The 16,444-nt window shown below is 34.4% G+C and overlaps 1 protein-coding gene across 1 annotated transcript in view; it reads right to left on the reverse strand.

Annotated features, from left to right (window-relative positions):
• ZNF638 (zinc finger protein 638) overlaps positions 1 to 16,444 on the reverse strand; it is a 91,889-nt gene that overhangs the window by 18,724 nt on the left and 56,721 nt on the right. The window contains exons 11-19 of the mRNA XM_006862907.1: positions 11,171 to 11,218; positions 9,567 to 9,626; positions 8,858 to 8,944; positions 8,540 to 8,608; positions 8,309 to 8,352; positions 7,214 to 7,345; positions 5,358 to 5,486; positions 2,182 to 2,223; positions 923 to 1,057 (exon numbers count right to left, since the gene is read on the reverse strand). Coding sequence (XP_006862969.1) covers positions 923 to 1,057; positions 2,182 to 2,223; positions 5,358 to 5,486; positions 7,214 to 7,345; positions 8,309 to 8,352; positions 8,540 to 8,608; positions 8,858 to 8,944; positions 9,567 to 9,626; positions 11,171 to 11,218 — 746 coding nt within the window. The remainder of the gene's footprint in view (positions 1 to 922; positions 1,058 to 2,181; positions 2,224 to 5,357; positions 5,487 to 7,213; positions 7,346 to 8,308; positions 8,353 to 8,539; positions 8,609 to 8,857; positions 8,945 to 9,566; positions 9,627 to 11,170; positions 11,219 to 16,444) is intronic.

The raw sequence follows: 16,444 nt of genomic DNA on the forward strand, positions 1-16,444 counted from the left end.
ATTCTATCTGTGACCTTCTCGTCTTCCGGAAATCTTCTCATCACACTATTCTAAAGAAACCAGACACATTATATGTATCAGTAAATGGCATGTCAAAGAAATTAGTAGCTAGCTGTTGGTCAGTTATTCCTTATACAGTAATACTGTAAAGTGTCTCTGGTAGTATAAATGGTTAATATGCTCAGCTACTAACTGAAAGATTAGAGCAAATCAGAAGAAAGGTCTGGTGATTAACTTCTGAAAAACCAGGCATTGAAAACACAGTTTCACTGACACATATGAGATTTCCATGAGTTAAAATCGACTCAGAGGCAGTTAGTAAATAGTACCAACTTCAACACAAAATACAGATTTTTATAGGATATAGTTAACCAAAATCTACTTTTAATGCTTATATACCTAAAACAAATATTAAATGTGAGGGCGCAGTAAATATAAATAGTTCAACAGTTTTTGGTTCTTTTAAGAAAAGAAGCCAAATCTGGAAAGTTAAGAAATGGTTGTTTTATTTAGTCTTTTTACTTCGTAACTAAATAAACAATGTGGTGCGCTTTAAAGATGAAAGGGACTTGAACTCAAATTGTACACTGATTTAGAAAAGGTCAAAAAGATAACTAAGGGATAAAGAGTGTAAGGTCTAAACTTCCAGTTAGATAATGTTCTAAAATTTCAGTTAGATAATATTCTTTAAATTATCTTTCTCACTGTGTGAACCTTGATCTCCCCTCAATAACTAATCCTAAATAGAAATTATCTCATCTTTCTTGTTCAGGGAAAAATACTTTAATCCATTACAGTTATTCTAATAAGTCAAACAATGTTTATAAATGCTTCAGCTCAAAAGCTGAATGAGAAGTTGCAAACAATAAGGAATGTAGGACTCAACTACACATCCTCTAAGAATACTGAACTTAGACATTACCTTGTTTTTGTTATTCATGAATATGTGGTGATCCACTTTTCCAAACTGAAGTCCAATACAAAGTACACACTGAAGTCCATCTTCTGGTAAGTTATCAAGATGTACAAATCGATCATAACTTTTATCGATATTTGCCTATAGTTTTTTTTAATAGAAGACAACATAAGAAAAGGAAGAACACAGCTATAGTATTAAATTATAAAACACAGATTTTAACAGTAATATATTATTTCAGCTCAGATGATGTCCTCCTTGCCAAGAGAATGAAAATGACTGCATGGATTAAGATTGTTGTTAATTGTTAAATGCCTTCAAGTTGATTCCAACTCACTGCAACCCCATATAGGGTTTCTGAGGAGGGACTAGTGGATTTGAACCACCAACCTTGCATTTAGCAATTCAGTGCTTATACTATAGTGCGATGCCAGGACTCCATGAGTTAAGAGGCCTAATTTTAGATTTGAGTAACCAGTAAAACAATATACTAAAACAGAAGGAATAATCTGTCTTTTATGAACATAAATGATACCCCAACAACCTCACCAAACAAAATATGGATCTATTTCAAACTTAATATATATTCTAGTATCTGAGAGGGGGAAAATAACAAACAAAAAGAAATTACTATTAGGGACTGTCCTAACTCTTGACTTCTGATTTAGGACAAGCACTAGACTACTAACCACATCAGTGGTACAAACCCATCAGCTACTCCTTGGAAAGCCTAATACAGAGTTGCTCTGAGTAGGAACCGACTCCACAGAACTTAACAATAACAACATCTGTTGTCTCCTTGACCTCAAAATAAATTGTTAAGCTTTTTGTTATGAAGTGAGTGAAGACTTACAGACAAGACCATCCGTTTTATATTAAAAAATCATACACTGTTTAACCTCAACGACTGCAATCACTTCCCTGTAACTACAGTTATCCTCATTTCTCCCGTGGTACTATTTTCATTCCACCCACTTTCCCATCCCTTCTCAGTTTTATCCTTGGGTAAATGGTACCCTTTTGATTGTGAATGACCATACCATGGTGAGCTTATCTTATTAGTATTGCACCTCCCTTACAAAACTATCTACTGCTTGGTTGAACATTGGACCACAAGGGTGAGTTCAATTCTAGAACTTAAACATCACACCTCAGTATCTTAAAATTAATAATATTTTCTTCAATTTCAAAAGAAGTTAACTAACAAAAAATGTTTCTGTAAGTCAAAAAAGTATATACAAAAAGCATTTAAATATAAATTTTACCTCTGGATCATCTTCTTTAATCAAGGTTGTAAATATAGCTTCCTAAAAATGTAAAATAAATAAAGGCTGATCATGCAAATTCTTTCTCATACATGTATTTAATTAGTCAGGTCTTAAAATAATCTATTCAAAGCAGCATTTATCAATATTTCATAAAATAAGTAGCAAAAAGTTTTGTTCCTTCCAAAAGTTCTTCCCTCTTTAATCCAAGTCCAGCCCCCTTGATTCCTTCTCCTCTCCTAAGTGTCTAAGTTTTGAGGCAATACCACTTAGGGAAGGAGAACTACACAAAATAAAGGAATAGCAAAATTAATTTAGAAGGTAAAATCATAAAAGTATATAATGAAACAAAATTATCTAAGCAATATAGGGGGTGAGGAAGAGCAAAGATGCAGCCTAGTACAAAACAATACAATATACAAAGTATACAGTGATTTCAGGTTACTTAATTATAAGTAAGAGGTCACAGAGAATGAAACAGGATGTTAAAGTTAGCAGAGGCAAGCTAATGAAGTTTCACATATGCATGAAAGAATTCTGGGAGGCTGAAACCATGGATCTAAAACATTCTCCCCTCCCCACCTTCGACACTACAAATGTGTATAACACAATTCTAGAAATTATGTCACATTAATCTTCCAGAGAAGGCCTTTTCTTGCCTTACCTTTCCCTAGGGAGTTCTGGTGTGTCACCTTAGGATAAGCACTCAATATCAAGGTTGGTTTGAACTGCAAGGTAGGTGGTTCAAACTCACCAGCTGCTCCTCAAAAACCCTATATAGGGTGGCTATGAGTCGGAATCGACTTGATGGCACACAATAACTATCTTGCCCCAGAGATCCTAATAATTCCAATTAATGCCTCTAGGCATCTGAAAAGTAAATATTTGCTGCCCCTGGAGAGACACTGTGGGGATTTCTATATCAAACTATTTTGCATTTCAATAGATTTTAATTTTACACTAGTCTATTTTGCTGTTGTCGTTAAGTGCAGTCAAGTCTGTTCTGACCCATAGGTACCCTGTACAGGGTTTCTGAGGAGTAGCTGGTGAGCTTGAACCACTGACCTTGTAATTTCAAACTGACTTTGTAGTCCAGCGCGGCATTAACCCACGGTGCTATATCAGTCATTTTGAGTGTTATTTTAAAAAAAAAAGGGTTTGTGGAGGACAAGACGGAAGGCAAGAAGTTAGTTTAATTTAGAACCTCTGAGTCGGTTCTAACCCACAGCAACCTGGTATAGGGTGTTTCTGAGGAGTGCCTAGTATGTTTGAACAGCCACCCATGCCATTCAAACCAACTTTCCTGTCCAATGAATTAATCCACAGCACCACACCAGGACTCCGGCAGTTCACTAGTCTTTTCAAAAAATTTTTATTATCTGGAATAGAATAGAACAACATACCTATCTGGTATTACTGTTCACTTTATAGGCCTATTTATTTGGGTAAAAGTTGAACCACTGGTTTGAAGTATGAGTTCACTTCCAGGTCTGAAGGGTGTCTGAGGGTTTCTTGGGGATTTTACCACTCTCAGACTAATAAACTTGAACTTCATGATTTTGAGTTTTGTTGCACCATTTTTCTCCTACTTTAAGACTTTTTATAGTTGTCCCTTTCAGGGTGATTGGTAGTGATAAGCTTGGCACCTTCAGTTCTACTATAGTCTCAGGGTGGTAGACTCTGAGGTTTGCCTGGATAATTAGTCCAATCGACTAACTGCTTCCATGCACCTTTGATTTTCTGCACTCTTCCTTACTCCAGATTTGTTTTGGACTTGGAGAAAGGCCAATAGGTGCACCTCAAATGGCAAGCCAATATTCACAAGAGTAGGATACAGAACACCATTTTAGTGTACTTTTATGTCATTTGACTGTTATGCCCATACTATGGCCGAGTCCCAAGGCCCAGTGACTCATTCCTTCATGGTGTTTGGGTATGTTAAGAAATTTTCATAATCTTGCTGTGTATACAACTCTACTATATTCATAGCACTTATAACCTATATATTTATGGAAAACGTCTAATTCACCTTCCCATACCTGTTCAGTTTGTATGTGTATTTAAATGTCAGGTCGTAAATTATTATTACTGCTATAACAAAACTGTGCAAGTAACAGGATTTACTTTTATAGCCTTAAGACTCTTGTGCTCCCCTCTTCCAGTGTTGTCTATTAACTTCATCATTTTGAGTTAACCTCCCCTTTACTGTAAATTGTCTTCGCCTTCACCCAAGTTAAAATCTGTCTATCCTCTAGTTAGTGACTTATCGTCCAACTTCTGATAACCATCAAAAAAGTTTCTTTCTGTGATAAAACCTTTTTTAAGAGATGAAAAAAATGGTTTCTGGGATGATGACATTATATTTAGGAGTTAAAAGAGAAGAAATTTGATGTGTGATTGATTAAATGCGGAAAATGAGAGAAAAAGGTTTCCAGTTTAGAAGATAAGAGTACATTATGAGGGAGCTACAAAATGTTCGTGGGAAAATGTAACTACAGAATTTTCCCACAAATGTTTTGAATCCCTGTCAGAGAGAATCCTGTTCTCAGATAACTGTTTATAACTTTTTTTCCACCCCAGAAGACTTCCATATTACATTATGGAAGTAACTCTCAAAGAGTAGAATTGTAGATGGACAGTGAAAAGCTTTCTCAGTCTTAAAGAAAACACACATGATGTTTTCAAATTGAGACATGGATGCCAAAGGATAGTAGCAGTAGAGATAAAACTGGTAAGAAAAAGAAAACTAGTAGCGTGCTTACCATGTGCTAAACATAAATGTTTATGTGGCTTCTTCTAATCTTCATAAACATTCTATAAGATAGGTTATTTCCTTAGCTTATGGATGAAGAAATGGACTCAGAAACAACCTTACTCTCAGTTACAAAGTTGGCTAAGTACATCTAAACTCAGGCTATCTACTTCTTAGAGCTTGTGCTCTTAGAGTCAGCACTTTACACTATATGCAGATCAAAGAAAGTGTCAACACTATTCCGTGATGGAATAATTAGGAAGACATTACGAAATGGCGTGAGGATTAGAAAAACAGTATGAAAAATTTAAAAGGGCATTCTAAAGATTCATGAAACAAACAAACAAAAAGAAGTGGTAAGACATTAATAGCTGCTAAGAAATTTACTGACATGGTAAAAAATTATGGCAAAGTCACAATTTACCTTATCTTTGATATTCATGTTTTCAGGAGCCATGCTTAGTGAGAGTTGATTTCCACCCATAGAAATTGGGAAGCAGGTATAAAATTTTACCATAGAATCTCCAGATTTTCTACTTATTTCTATATATGCCTTTCAAAATAGAAATTGCAAGAATGAAAACAATAAATCTTAGTATTTTTTCTGGAAAACATATAATTAACTAAAAAATTGCAATTTAATTTTAAAAAACGGTCTTTTTTAAAAAATTAAGTCTCCATGTCATAAATAATTCACATTAAGTTTTATTGACATAATTTATATGCCATAGTTACCAGCATAGAGTATACAATTATGCAATCATCACAATAATTTTGAGATATGAAGCTACAATGCATCATATTTTCAGTGTGGCACTGTGGGTTAATGCGCTGGACTGCAAAGCCATTTGAACTGCAAGGTTGGCAGTTCAAGCTCACCAGCTGCTCCTCGGAAACCCTACACAGGGTTGTTATGGGTCGGGATCGACTCGACAGCACTTAACAACAACATCAACAACTATTTTCTCAGAAAATTAGCTCAAAGTACAACCAAATGCATATCCTATTTTATTCTCAAAGATTTCTAGCAATTGCCAATTGCTTTCTACTGGAAGAAAACCACGTGGCACCACAAGAGTCCTGTCATTTCTACAAAGAAAAAGAAGAGCAACTCTGTAACAGATTGAAATCAACATGAAGTTAGACTTCATGACTCTTGTTCATTGTATATCAAGGTTTAGCATAGTGGCACATAGTAGGTATACATCAAATATGCTTTAAACAAATGTATCACTAATGCCATTATTAATATTAATGAGAACTGAAATGCATAGTCCTCCAACGACAAAATAGTATTGATAAGCCTAAAATACAACAGAATAATCTTTGTTACAATGGTATGCTACAGCTGGATACTTGGAAACTTTAAGATCACTGATGACCTCAGGATTGCTAAATCTAGTGATTAGTTAGTTCTCAGGTCAATTGGCTCATCGAGTTTTATTTGACACAGCTGCTCACTTATTCCTTTTGAAGCAGTGCACTAAATGTTGAGCTGCTAACATCAATATCGACAGTTCAAACCCACCAGTCACTCCGTGGCAGAACGATGAGGAGGCCATAGTCTCAGAAAGCCAAAGTAACAGTTCTACTTTGTCCCACAGAGTGATTCTGAGTTGGAATTAAATCAATAGCAATGGAATCTTATGGACTTAGGATATAAAACTTATCTTTTTCTGCACTGGTTGTTCTTCAAAAAAACTCCTTTATGTAACTGCTCTCCTCAACTTTTTAATATTAAAGTGCTCAAGGGCTGAGTTTTTGGTCCTTTTCTTTTCACATTCATTCCTTTTGTGATCTTATCCTCTCTCCTAACTTCATGTATTATTATCCATTTGTTGAAGGACACCCCAAACAGAGATTATTATTGAAAATAAACTTAATTGTGTGGTTGTAAAATTACAAAAAACATGTGTACTTACTATAGTATACATAATTAAGAGCATATGATAAACCTAGGTTGTTCTATGTATTAATAACAATGTGTCCGAGTATTAAAATGGTTAGAAATACTAGTTAAATAATACTGCAAAAAATTTCATGACACATTTGAAAACTGCATTAAACATAAAGATGTAAAACATTTTTTATTCAATAACAATTACATAAAAATTTACAAAAAAATAAATCTGATTAAAATAATACCAAAATAAACCCTCCAGGATTCAAAGTTTACTGTGAGATTCTAGCTAAAAAGTTCCTTTTCTCTTTATTTTTGTGAATTTAATGCTTTTTAAAATATGCTTAAAAACAATATGGACAGTTACTATCAACGCTTACCTTTTTATGAGATGATAAAATCAAAATATCATTCAAACCACCAAATGGTTTCGCTAGGTTGTAAATGTCGTCAGTAGAATATCCTTTAGTAGGCAAATTAGATACCAGGACCACACACATTTCCTCTATTTCCTTAAATAAAAGTTAAAAATAAAAAGAACATTAAAATTTCTTTAAATATTTCATATAAGAGGGCTTCAAATTGTTCATGGAAATTTCCATTATCTTTTCATTTCATTTTCCCAAAAACATTCTGAAGTCTGATCGTATTTAAATTTATACTGCCGATTATGTTACATTAAAACTTAAATTGCACCTAATGCTGGGAAAAGCCTCAATAATTTAAGAGGTTAGACTGAACCTAAAATTCAAAACAAAAACCAAATTCTTTTCAGGTACAGAGAATAATTACAGGTCTTAAGGTCACTTTTTCAACTAGTGTTTAAAAACACAAATTGCTTTTGAAAATAAATCTAATATATAAAATACTCTATTAGTGTTTTAAAAAATATTCTTAACATATAAGTAGTTATATGAGCAATGGATCTAGAAAAAACAAAATAATACTTTGTTTAGCACTTGAATCTCAAAATCTAAATCAATAATATTTAATGAGATTTTAAAGAAACTGAATAATATGCAGATAATATAAACACAGGAAAATAGTAAACTTTATGCCATTCGAATACAACTTCAAACCGTCTATATAACAAAGAAAAACTGGTATTGTAAATATTAAAACATCACCCATTATTTCTTATAAACAAAAACAGTATTAGTTTTAATTTGACAACCTATTGTCTAATCAAAGTCATCTGTCTTGACACTAGGCTCTCAGTGAGAAATTTTTTCCCCAAAACATAAACATTTATTGACGATCTGTTCTTAAATGTTTGTGACATTTTTAAAACTGAAATCATATCAGTAAGGTCACAAACTACGGAGATTTTCATCATGTCAAATACTTCTGTTTTTGGTGTTTTGTTTTTTTTTTTTTTTTTTTTTAAAAAAACTCAAGTATATAACTGGGTTTATATAATAAAAAAAATTTATGTTTTATTTAAGTAGTTAAACAATTAAAACAGAAACACTAACCTTGCTAAGTGATTCTTGCTTTCCTTTGGTCTCCAAAGCAGTTTCTTGAAACACAAAATAAGAAAATTTTTCATGAAACAGAACATGCAAATAATATTCATTTAAGTATGACCCTATTACTGTAATATACATGTACAGAAATGAATAACACAATTATCATATTTCCTGAAATTTTATATTTCTTTCTACTCACAGACATAAAAGGATAAAATAAAATTTTTATTGACCTACCTGAAATTGTTTCTTTAACATTGTTTTCAGCAGCTTTGGCTGCCACACTGGTCTGTATTTCAGAATTTTCTGCATGAAATAGTCTGCTTTAATAGTCTAGAAAAGTATGCTATGCTAATTAAAATAATAAATCTAAATAGGAACTTAAGTTGGCTTACTTTATCATTTATACTTAAACCAATACAAAGTCAATACAATTTCTCTTTGAAAACCAAAAAAAATCCCTTTCAAGGATATCTAATAAGAATTTCAAAATGTACCCCAATCAAGTAAGTGTATAGCAAAAGAAAGATGTGAATAGTAACATTTCAAGCTTACCTGGGACAGTCACAGGTTTATTGGAGTCTTTGTTTTTGACATTGGCAGACTTTTTTACTTCTAGAGACTTCTTTCCAATAGATTTTCCTTTAAAAAATAGAATTACAACATTATTCCAAAAATATATTCAGTCATTTAGCATGTTCCATACTAGTGTATTAACACAGAGCTCAACTTTATTGTATGAGTAGTTTTTTATTACTTTTATTAAGTCACAATTTTTAATTACTCATCATGTAACAGTAATGTATCACAAACACATACACAATCATATTTTATTAATTGCTGAGAATATTCTTATAGCTGGTTGCAGGAAGATATTCATAAAGAGATCATGTCAGTTTCAACATGCTACATGTACTTTAAATAGTGGTCCATTTATTTCTGGATAAAACATATGACGAAGAACCCTTTTGAATAAAAGTAACATCATGAATTCTATCAGCTGGAGAAGGAAAAAAGAGCACTTCTTTAAAACAAGGAAAACAAAGATTAAGAGATTTTTAGAAGCAAAATGGCAGAACGGCCTATGAAATTACAGAGCTGTCTAAAAATGTTTTCTGGCTATGATAAAGTACAAAAACGTACCTGTAATGAAAATGTTGTACAAGACCAAAGAATCTCTTTCACAAAAAAATCCCATACATGTCAAGTTTTCAAGTTTAAGGCAGAATGAAAGATAAACTTAATAAAAACTTAACAATCTTACCCGTTTTGATTGAAGTTTTATTACCTTTAGTAGCTACTGAAACAGAGCTTGCCGATTTCCCTAAATCACAAAAGTTGTGATCAAAACTAGCTTACCTAGTATCTCATAAAGAATCCTCACAAAATCTCATAAAGAAGGAATATGAAGGCCACAGATTGTATCTTATTAAAAAACATATAAAATGCTATCTTCTTTGAGAGTACAGGCCATTTCCTAAATCTAGTATCGATGATCATTTCTTCAGGAAGAAAATATCACTGAAATAAAAAATCTTCAATGGGGTTTTAAAAATATCATGTTCTGACAAGTTAAATGTATCTTTGAATATGTGGATCAACTAGAAGCAAAAATATTAATTTCAAGGGCATAAAAACAATTGGGTTCTACTTTTAATGGCTTGATTCCTTGATTCTGAGTAATTAAAAACCATTCAGTAATACTTGTATCAATGGTCAAAACACATGGATAGTGTTTTAACTCACTGCGATACAGTCCTATCTGTATTGTTCTTGTTATGGTGCTGTTGAGTTGGTTCTGATTCAGCAACTTTGCATAGTTTCTGAGGAGCAGTAGGTGGGTTTGAACGGCTGATCTTATGGTTAAGGAGTCCACTGTTTATCCTACAGCACCACACCAGGACTCCTTTTAACTATATGAAAATTCCGGAGCTGCCATCAAGAACAGTGTTATTTGTTGCCAGTTCAATACTATATTCTTTACAATGTTGTAGGTCAAATAATTCACTGATCTCTATTCACATAAAAACATGACAGAATTATCCAGCATTTAACAGAAATTAAAAGTAAAATTGAAAAGGAGATTACAGATAAGTGCTAGGGGAAAAAGTAAATTAGGTAGTTTCGTTAAAACTCATTGTAGTTTAAAAACTGCACAACGAACTTGAGTTTACTAAGTTTGGTATCTGGGCTATTGTGCAAAAGAAAATAAAGTGACATCAATAAAAGGGAAGGTGTGACATATCTGATATTCTTATTCATAAATCGTTTTATGCAATTAGATGTAGTGGTTTTCACAGTTAAATTATATAGTTACTAAATCTCATTTTAAACACTTCTGGGTACTATAAATTTCTGCCAGTGTAGGATAAGCACTGGATTGTTAACCACAAAGTTGGCATTTCAAATCCACCAGTCACTCCTTGAAACCCTATACAGGGTTGTTATGAGTCAGTTCCTACAGGACACACCAGGACCCTAAAATACCATTCCCATTGCTGTTAAGTGCGGTTGAGTTGGTTCCAACTCATAGTTACCTTGTGTAGGAGTGGCTGGGGAGCTGGAGCCGCTGACCCTGCAGTCCAGCGCCTTAAACCGCAGCGCAACTCCAGGACTCCAAAATACTATTACTATATGCTTCTAATGAAGTGAGTCTAGAAGGGGCACTTGTGGTATGCAGGGTAGGTAACACACTGGGCTGCTGGCAACAAGATCAGCAGTAGAAATCCACTACCTATCTCATGGAAGAAGGATGTGCCTTTTTGCTCCCATCTGGATTTATAGCCCAGGAAATCCTATAAAAGGTTGCTAAGAATCAGAACCTACTTGATGGCACAACATGTCAAAAATTCTAATTAAAAACATTACCTGAAGGTTTATTCACTTTGGTTGATGTCTTGGTTTGTCCACTTTTGGCTACAATCACAGGAAAATATATCAATGAGCATTACAAAAAACACCATTTATCATTAAGGAAAAGTTAACCCAATAATAGTTTTGAAGTCATCATTCAGAAGTTCATGAATATTTGCTCTTACTTACATAGAAAGCTGCTATAAACATCTTTTTATGCCCATGCAAAGATATTGTAGAATAAATATTAGACACAGACTTGTTACGTAAAAAGGGATGTAGATTTAAAATTAATGATTATCATCACGTTGTTCCCAAGAAAGGGCTGTATAGTTAGTTATAAGTTGGGCTGCTATCCACGTCAGCAGTTCGAATCTATCAAATGCTCCGGAAAAAAAATGAGGCTTTCTGCTCCTGAAAAGATTTACAGCCTAAAAACCCTATAAGGGGTTGCTATGAATCAGAAATGACTCATGGCACCCAACTACAACCGTGTATCTTTATTTCCAAAATATAATTAAAAATAAAAAATTATGTTGAAAAGTAACAAAAATAAAATAAACCTAGATACTTTCATTTCAGTGACATTCTCTACTTGTGACTACATAGTAAAATATTCTTTTCAAACATATTTTGTCAAAAAAATTTCCCATATTCTTCCTCCTTACTAGAATACATATACATTTATCTTTGTTTTAATTATTGTTGCTGTTGTTAGGTGCCATTCATAGAAACCCTATGAACAACAAAATGAAACACTGCCTGGTCCTGAGTCATCTTCACAACTGTTATGCTGGAGGCCATCGAGTGGTGGATGGGTATATGCTGTAGAGTCAATTCAGACTCATAGTGACGCTGCATGGGTTTCTGAACCCATAAATCTTTTTGGGAGCAGAAAGCCTCAGCTTTCTTCCACGGAACCACTAGCAGTTTCAAACGGCTGACCTTGAGATTATTAGCAGCCTAACCACTATATGCTACCAGAGCTCCAAATATTTTTGCTTTGTTCACATTTGTGAAATAAAAGCTGTAAATGGAAGCCACAGGGATGAAGAAACAGGATGACTGCTGTTGCAACAAGGGGATTGTGATAATATCATGTATGTTTTGTTGAATGCAAAGGTGGTATCTTGTCTGTGAACCTTCACTCAATAAACAAATAAAAAGTGCAAAAAAATAATAATAATTAGACATATTGCCCCCTAGAAGTTATCTGTAATTAATTCTAATTCCCAATAACCTCAGTATACATACCAACTACACATTACAGGAAAAAGAAGTATTCGATATAATTTAATTTTCAAGTCATTTGAGTATTTCAGTTGTAATACCTAAATTCTAAATTTAAATGTAAATCCTAAATACTACACATGGTGGTAGTGGTGATGTGCCATGGAGTAGTGTGTGACTCATAGTGGTTCTGTAAAAGATTTCTGAGGCTGTGAATCTTTATGGAAGCAAAAAGCCTTGTCTTTCTCTCGTGGAACAGCTGGTAGTTTTGAACTGCTGAGGTTGAGGTTAGCAGTCTAATTTGTAACCACTATGCTACCAGAGCTCCTTAAAAATACTACACATATCCCTCCCAAAAAGAGAACATAAACAACTAAAGTTTGAATTTTTATGTCCACTTTAATTTTATTTTCTGAATTTTACTTTAGTATCAAGTTGTTTAGTCTTACTAGTTATAAAAGTGTATGTTGTGGCAGTAACTTTTCTCTAAGAATCCTGGTGACACTATGGTTTAGGTGTTTAGCAGTTAACCGCAAGGTTAACCTAACCGCAAGGTTGGCAACTAAAAGCCATCAGCTACTTTGTGGGAGAAAGATGAGGTTGACTGCAGCTGAAAAGATACAGTTCTGGAAACCCTGTAGAGCGAACCACTATGAGTCCCCATCAACTCAACAGCAGTGGGTTTGGTTTTCATTCTCTTTACTTTATAAATCCTAATTGGATATAAAGCAGATAATCCAGTTTACCAACAATGCAAACAAAATGCCTTAAGATTCAGAAAAAAGATATAATTTTTGAGCAAAGAAACAATTTTTACTATATAAATTTAATATCTGTGTAATGTTTTATGCTTACTTTTCTCTCTCAGCTGTCAGAATCAAAAGGAACTAAATAAGTGATAACAACACACTTTTAATGTTTTATCTTGTGGATTTATTGGAAAGGGTTGGGAAGAGGTGCAGTAAAATGAACTTAAATACCTAATAAATGGTATTTAAAATCTATGAACTGTGATGGGCACTTTATACACATTATCTTAACAGTTCATAAAATATTTATTAAAGAAGAGACTCCATAATTACACAATATTAAATAGTAACTACAGGGTCACTATGAGTAGGAAACAACTTGACGGCACTAACAACAACAACTTGGTTCATACAGATGCCTATTTTACTGTTGTTAAATACGTTTATTTGCCACATCACCAAAGACCAAGAAATGACTAACAATCACATTAAAATCTACAAATACGATTAGCAACTAAATACAAATCAAAATCATAATGAGGCTATCACTTCACACCCACTAAATTAGCTATCATCAAAAGGTCATAAACCAACAGGTTTTGATGAGAATAAAGAAAAATGAGAACCCTCGTCTTTTGCTGATGTGACTGTAAAATGGTACAACTACCTTGGAAAACTATAGTCTGTCTATGAAGAAAAACGTGGCATCAAGATTGGAGGAAGACACATTAACAACCTGCGAAATGCAGATGATACAACCTTGCTTGCTGAAAATGAAGAGGACTTAAAACATTTACTGAAGAAGATCAAAGAGCACAGCTGTCAGTATGGATTACATCTCAATGTCAAAAAAACAAAAATCCTCATCAATGGACCAATAAACAACATTCTTATCAAAGGAGAAAAGGTTGACGTTGTCAAGGACTTCATTCTTCTTGAATCAACTATCAACACTCATGGAAGCAGCAGTCAAGAGATCAGACGACGTACTGCATTAGACAAATCTGCACAGAGAACTTTTTTTTTTTTTTTTTTAATGAACATCAGAACAAAAGTTTATTGAAACTAATGTCCATGATTGTATAAATTTACTTTTTTAAAGGTAGGTACCATGTATATAAGCGAGAACATCTGTATTCTGCAACACTTAACGTCTTTCTAAATGTGCGTGCCTGGTTCTAGTTAGTAGGGTAAGAGAAACTGGACTGAAGAGGCATTATCAGTTTCAAAGGAAAATTACTAAATGCTAGGCAATATGCTTTCTTCAAAAACAATACTTTTTCTTTTTTTTAACAATGTCAATTTGACTTTTTGTAGGTAGGCACAGGTTTGGCTGAAAGGCTTTAATATCTACAGAAAACGTCAGATAAAGTATTTCCACCAGTAGTTAGCTTTCTCGGGAATCTAATATGTATAAAAAGTATGTGGTAATTGGGTGAACGATGACATAAAGAGGATCCTGGATTCTCAGAGGGGGGCACAGGCAACAATGGGCACCCTTCACATCGGGAGGTGGGGAGGTTACAGCATTGTCAACATTTCTTTTCAGCCTAAATGCTCCTTGACTCAGATTTGAAGTTTTTACTTGGTACCATTTTGGTATAGCACTGTGGGGTTGACGTTTAAACTGTAAGGTTGGCAGTTCAAGCTTACCAGCTACGCCTTGGAATATGAGGTTGCTGGGGGTCAGAACCAACTCAGTGGCACTTAACAGCCATCATCTGGAGGTAGGAGGAGGAAGAATTCTTCATAAAACAGTAGTATGGTTACAGGACACAGGTCTGTCTTTCAAAATCTCTTTAAGATTTTACATTTAATTTAATGTTACATGCTGTGGAGTCGGTTCCAACCCATAGCTACCTTGTATAGGGTTTCCTAGGAAGGACTGGTAGCTTGAACTGCCGACCTTACAATTCAAACAAACTTTGCAGTCCAGTACATTAACCCATATGCACAGGAACTTTTTAAACTGTTGAAGAGCAAAGATGTCAAAACTTGAGGGTACGCCTGACCCAAGTCATGGTATTTTCAATAACCTCATATGCATGTAAAAGCTGGACAGTGAATAAGGAACACTGTAGAAGAATTGACGCCTTTGAATTATGATGTGGAGAATACTAAAATTGCCATGGGCTGCCAAAAGAACCAATAGATCTGTTTTGGACAAAGTGCAGCCAGAGTGCTCCTTAGAAGCCAACATGGCCAAATTTTACCTCTCATACTTCGGACATATTGTCAGGAAGGAACAGTCACTGGAGAAAGACATCATGTTTGGTAAGATGGAGGGTCAGAGACAAAGAGGAAGACCCCCAACGTGATGGACTGGCCAGGTGGCAGTATCGATGGACTCAAGTGTGACAACAGTAGTGAGGCTGGCCCAGGATCGGGCAGTGTTTTATTCTGCTGTGCATAAGGTCGCTACCAACTCGATGGCACCTATCAACAACAACTATGAAAAACAGTATGCTAATTCCAGAGTTATCATATGGATTCAGCAATCCCAGTCCCAGGTATATACTCACAAAATTGAAAGCAGGAGTGCAAAGAAATACTTGCACACCAATGTCTACTACATACTATTCACTATAGTCAAAAGGAGGAACCACTCTAAACAATTTAAACAAAATGTGGTTGATATCGTTAAATGACACTTGAGTGGTTCCAATTCATGGCAACCCTATATATGAAGTTTCTGAGGAGCAGCTGGTGAGTCTGAACTGCTGATCTTGCAATTCAAACCAACTTTGAGGTCTAGTATTTACTTACCCTGCAGTGCCACACCAGGACATACACACAGTATTTATTACTTGGCCATAAAGAATAATAGGATCCCAATGCAAGCTAAAACATGATTAAATCTTGAAAATAATATGCTGAGCTCAGTAACTCAGTCAAAAGGTAGTAAATATTTTATTGTTCCACTTATGCAAATATGCAAGACCGCCAAGTGTAGAAACCAAACTCTTAGTGGCTATCAAGGGCATCTGGGAGGGAGGGGAAGGGCTCACACTGCTTAGGTGACACTGAGTTTCTTTTACCGGCAATGGAGAAATTTGGAAAAAAAGACAGCAGTAATAACTGAACAACATGGAAAACATAGTGCAGCACATTGGATTACTTTATATGGCTGTTCTACCCAGAATCCTTGTAACTCTCACCAAACATCATTTTCCTAATGGCTCTGGGTAAATAACGGTGGGAAAAGCTAATGATAGTATGATGTTCAGTTGTGATGACAAAATAGTTCATTGTGACTATAAAAACTTGGAACTCTAAAATGGTTTTAAAAATAAACCATCTCAAAAAGCTA

Source organism: Chrysochloris asiatica, unplaced genomic scaffold (assembly GCF_000296735.1).
Source record: "Chrysochloris asiatica unplaced genomic scaffold, ChrAsi1.0 scaffold00052, whole genome shotgun sequence".
Taxonomy (NCBI): domain Eukaryota; kingdom Metazoa; phylum Chordata; class Mammalia; order Afrosoricida; family Chrysochloridae; genus Chrysochloris; species Chrysochloris asiatica.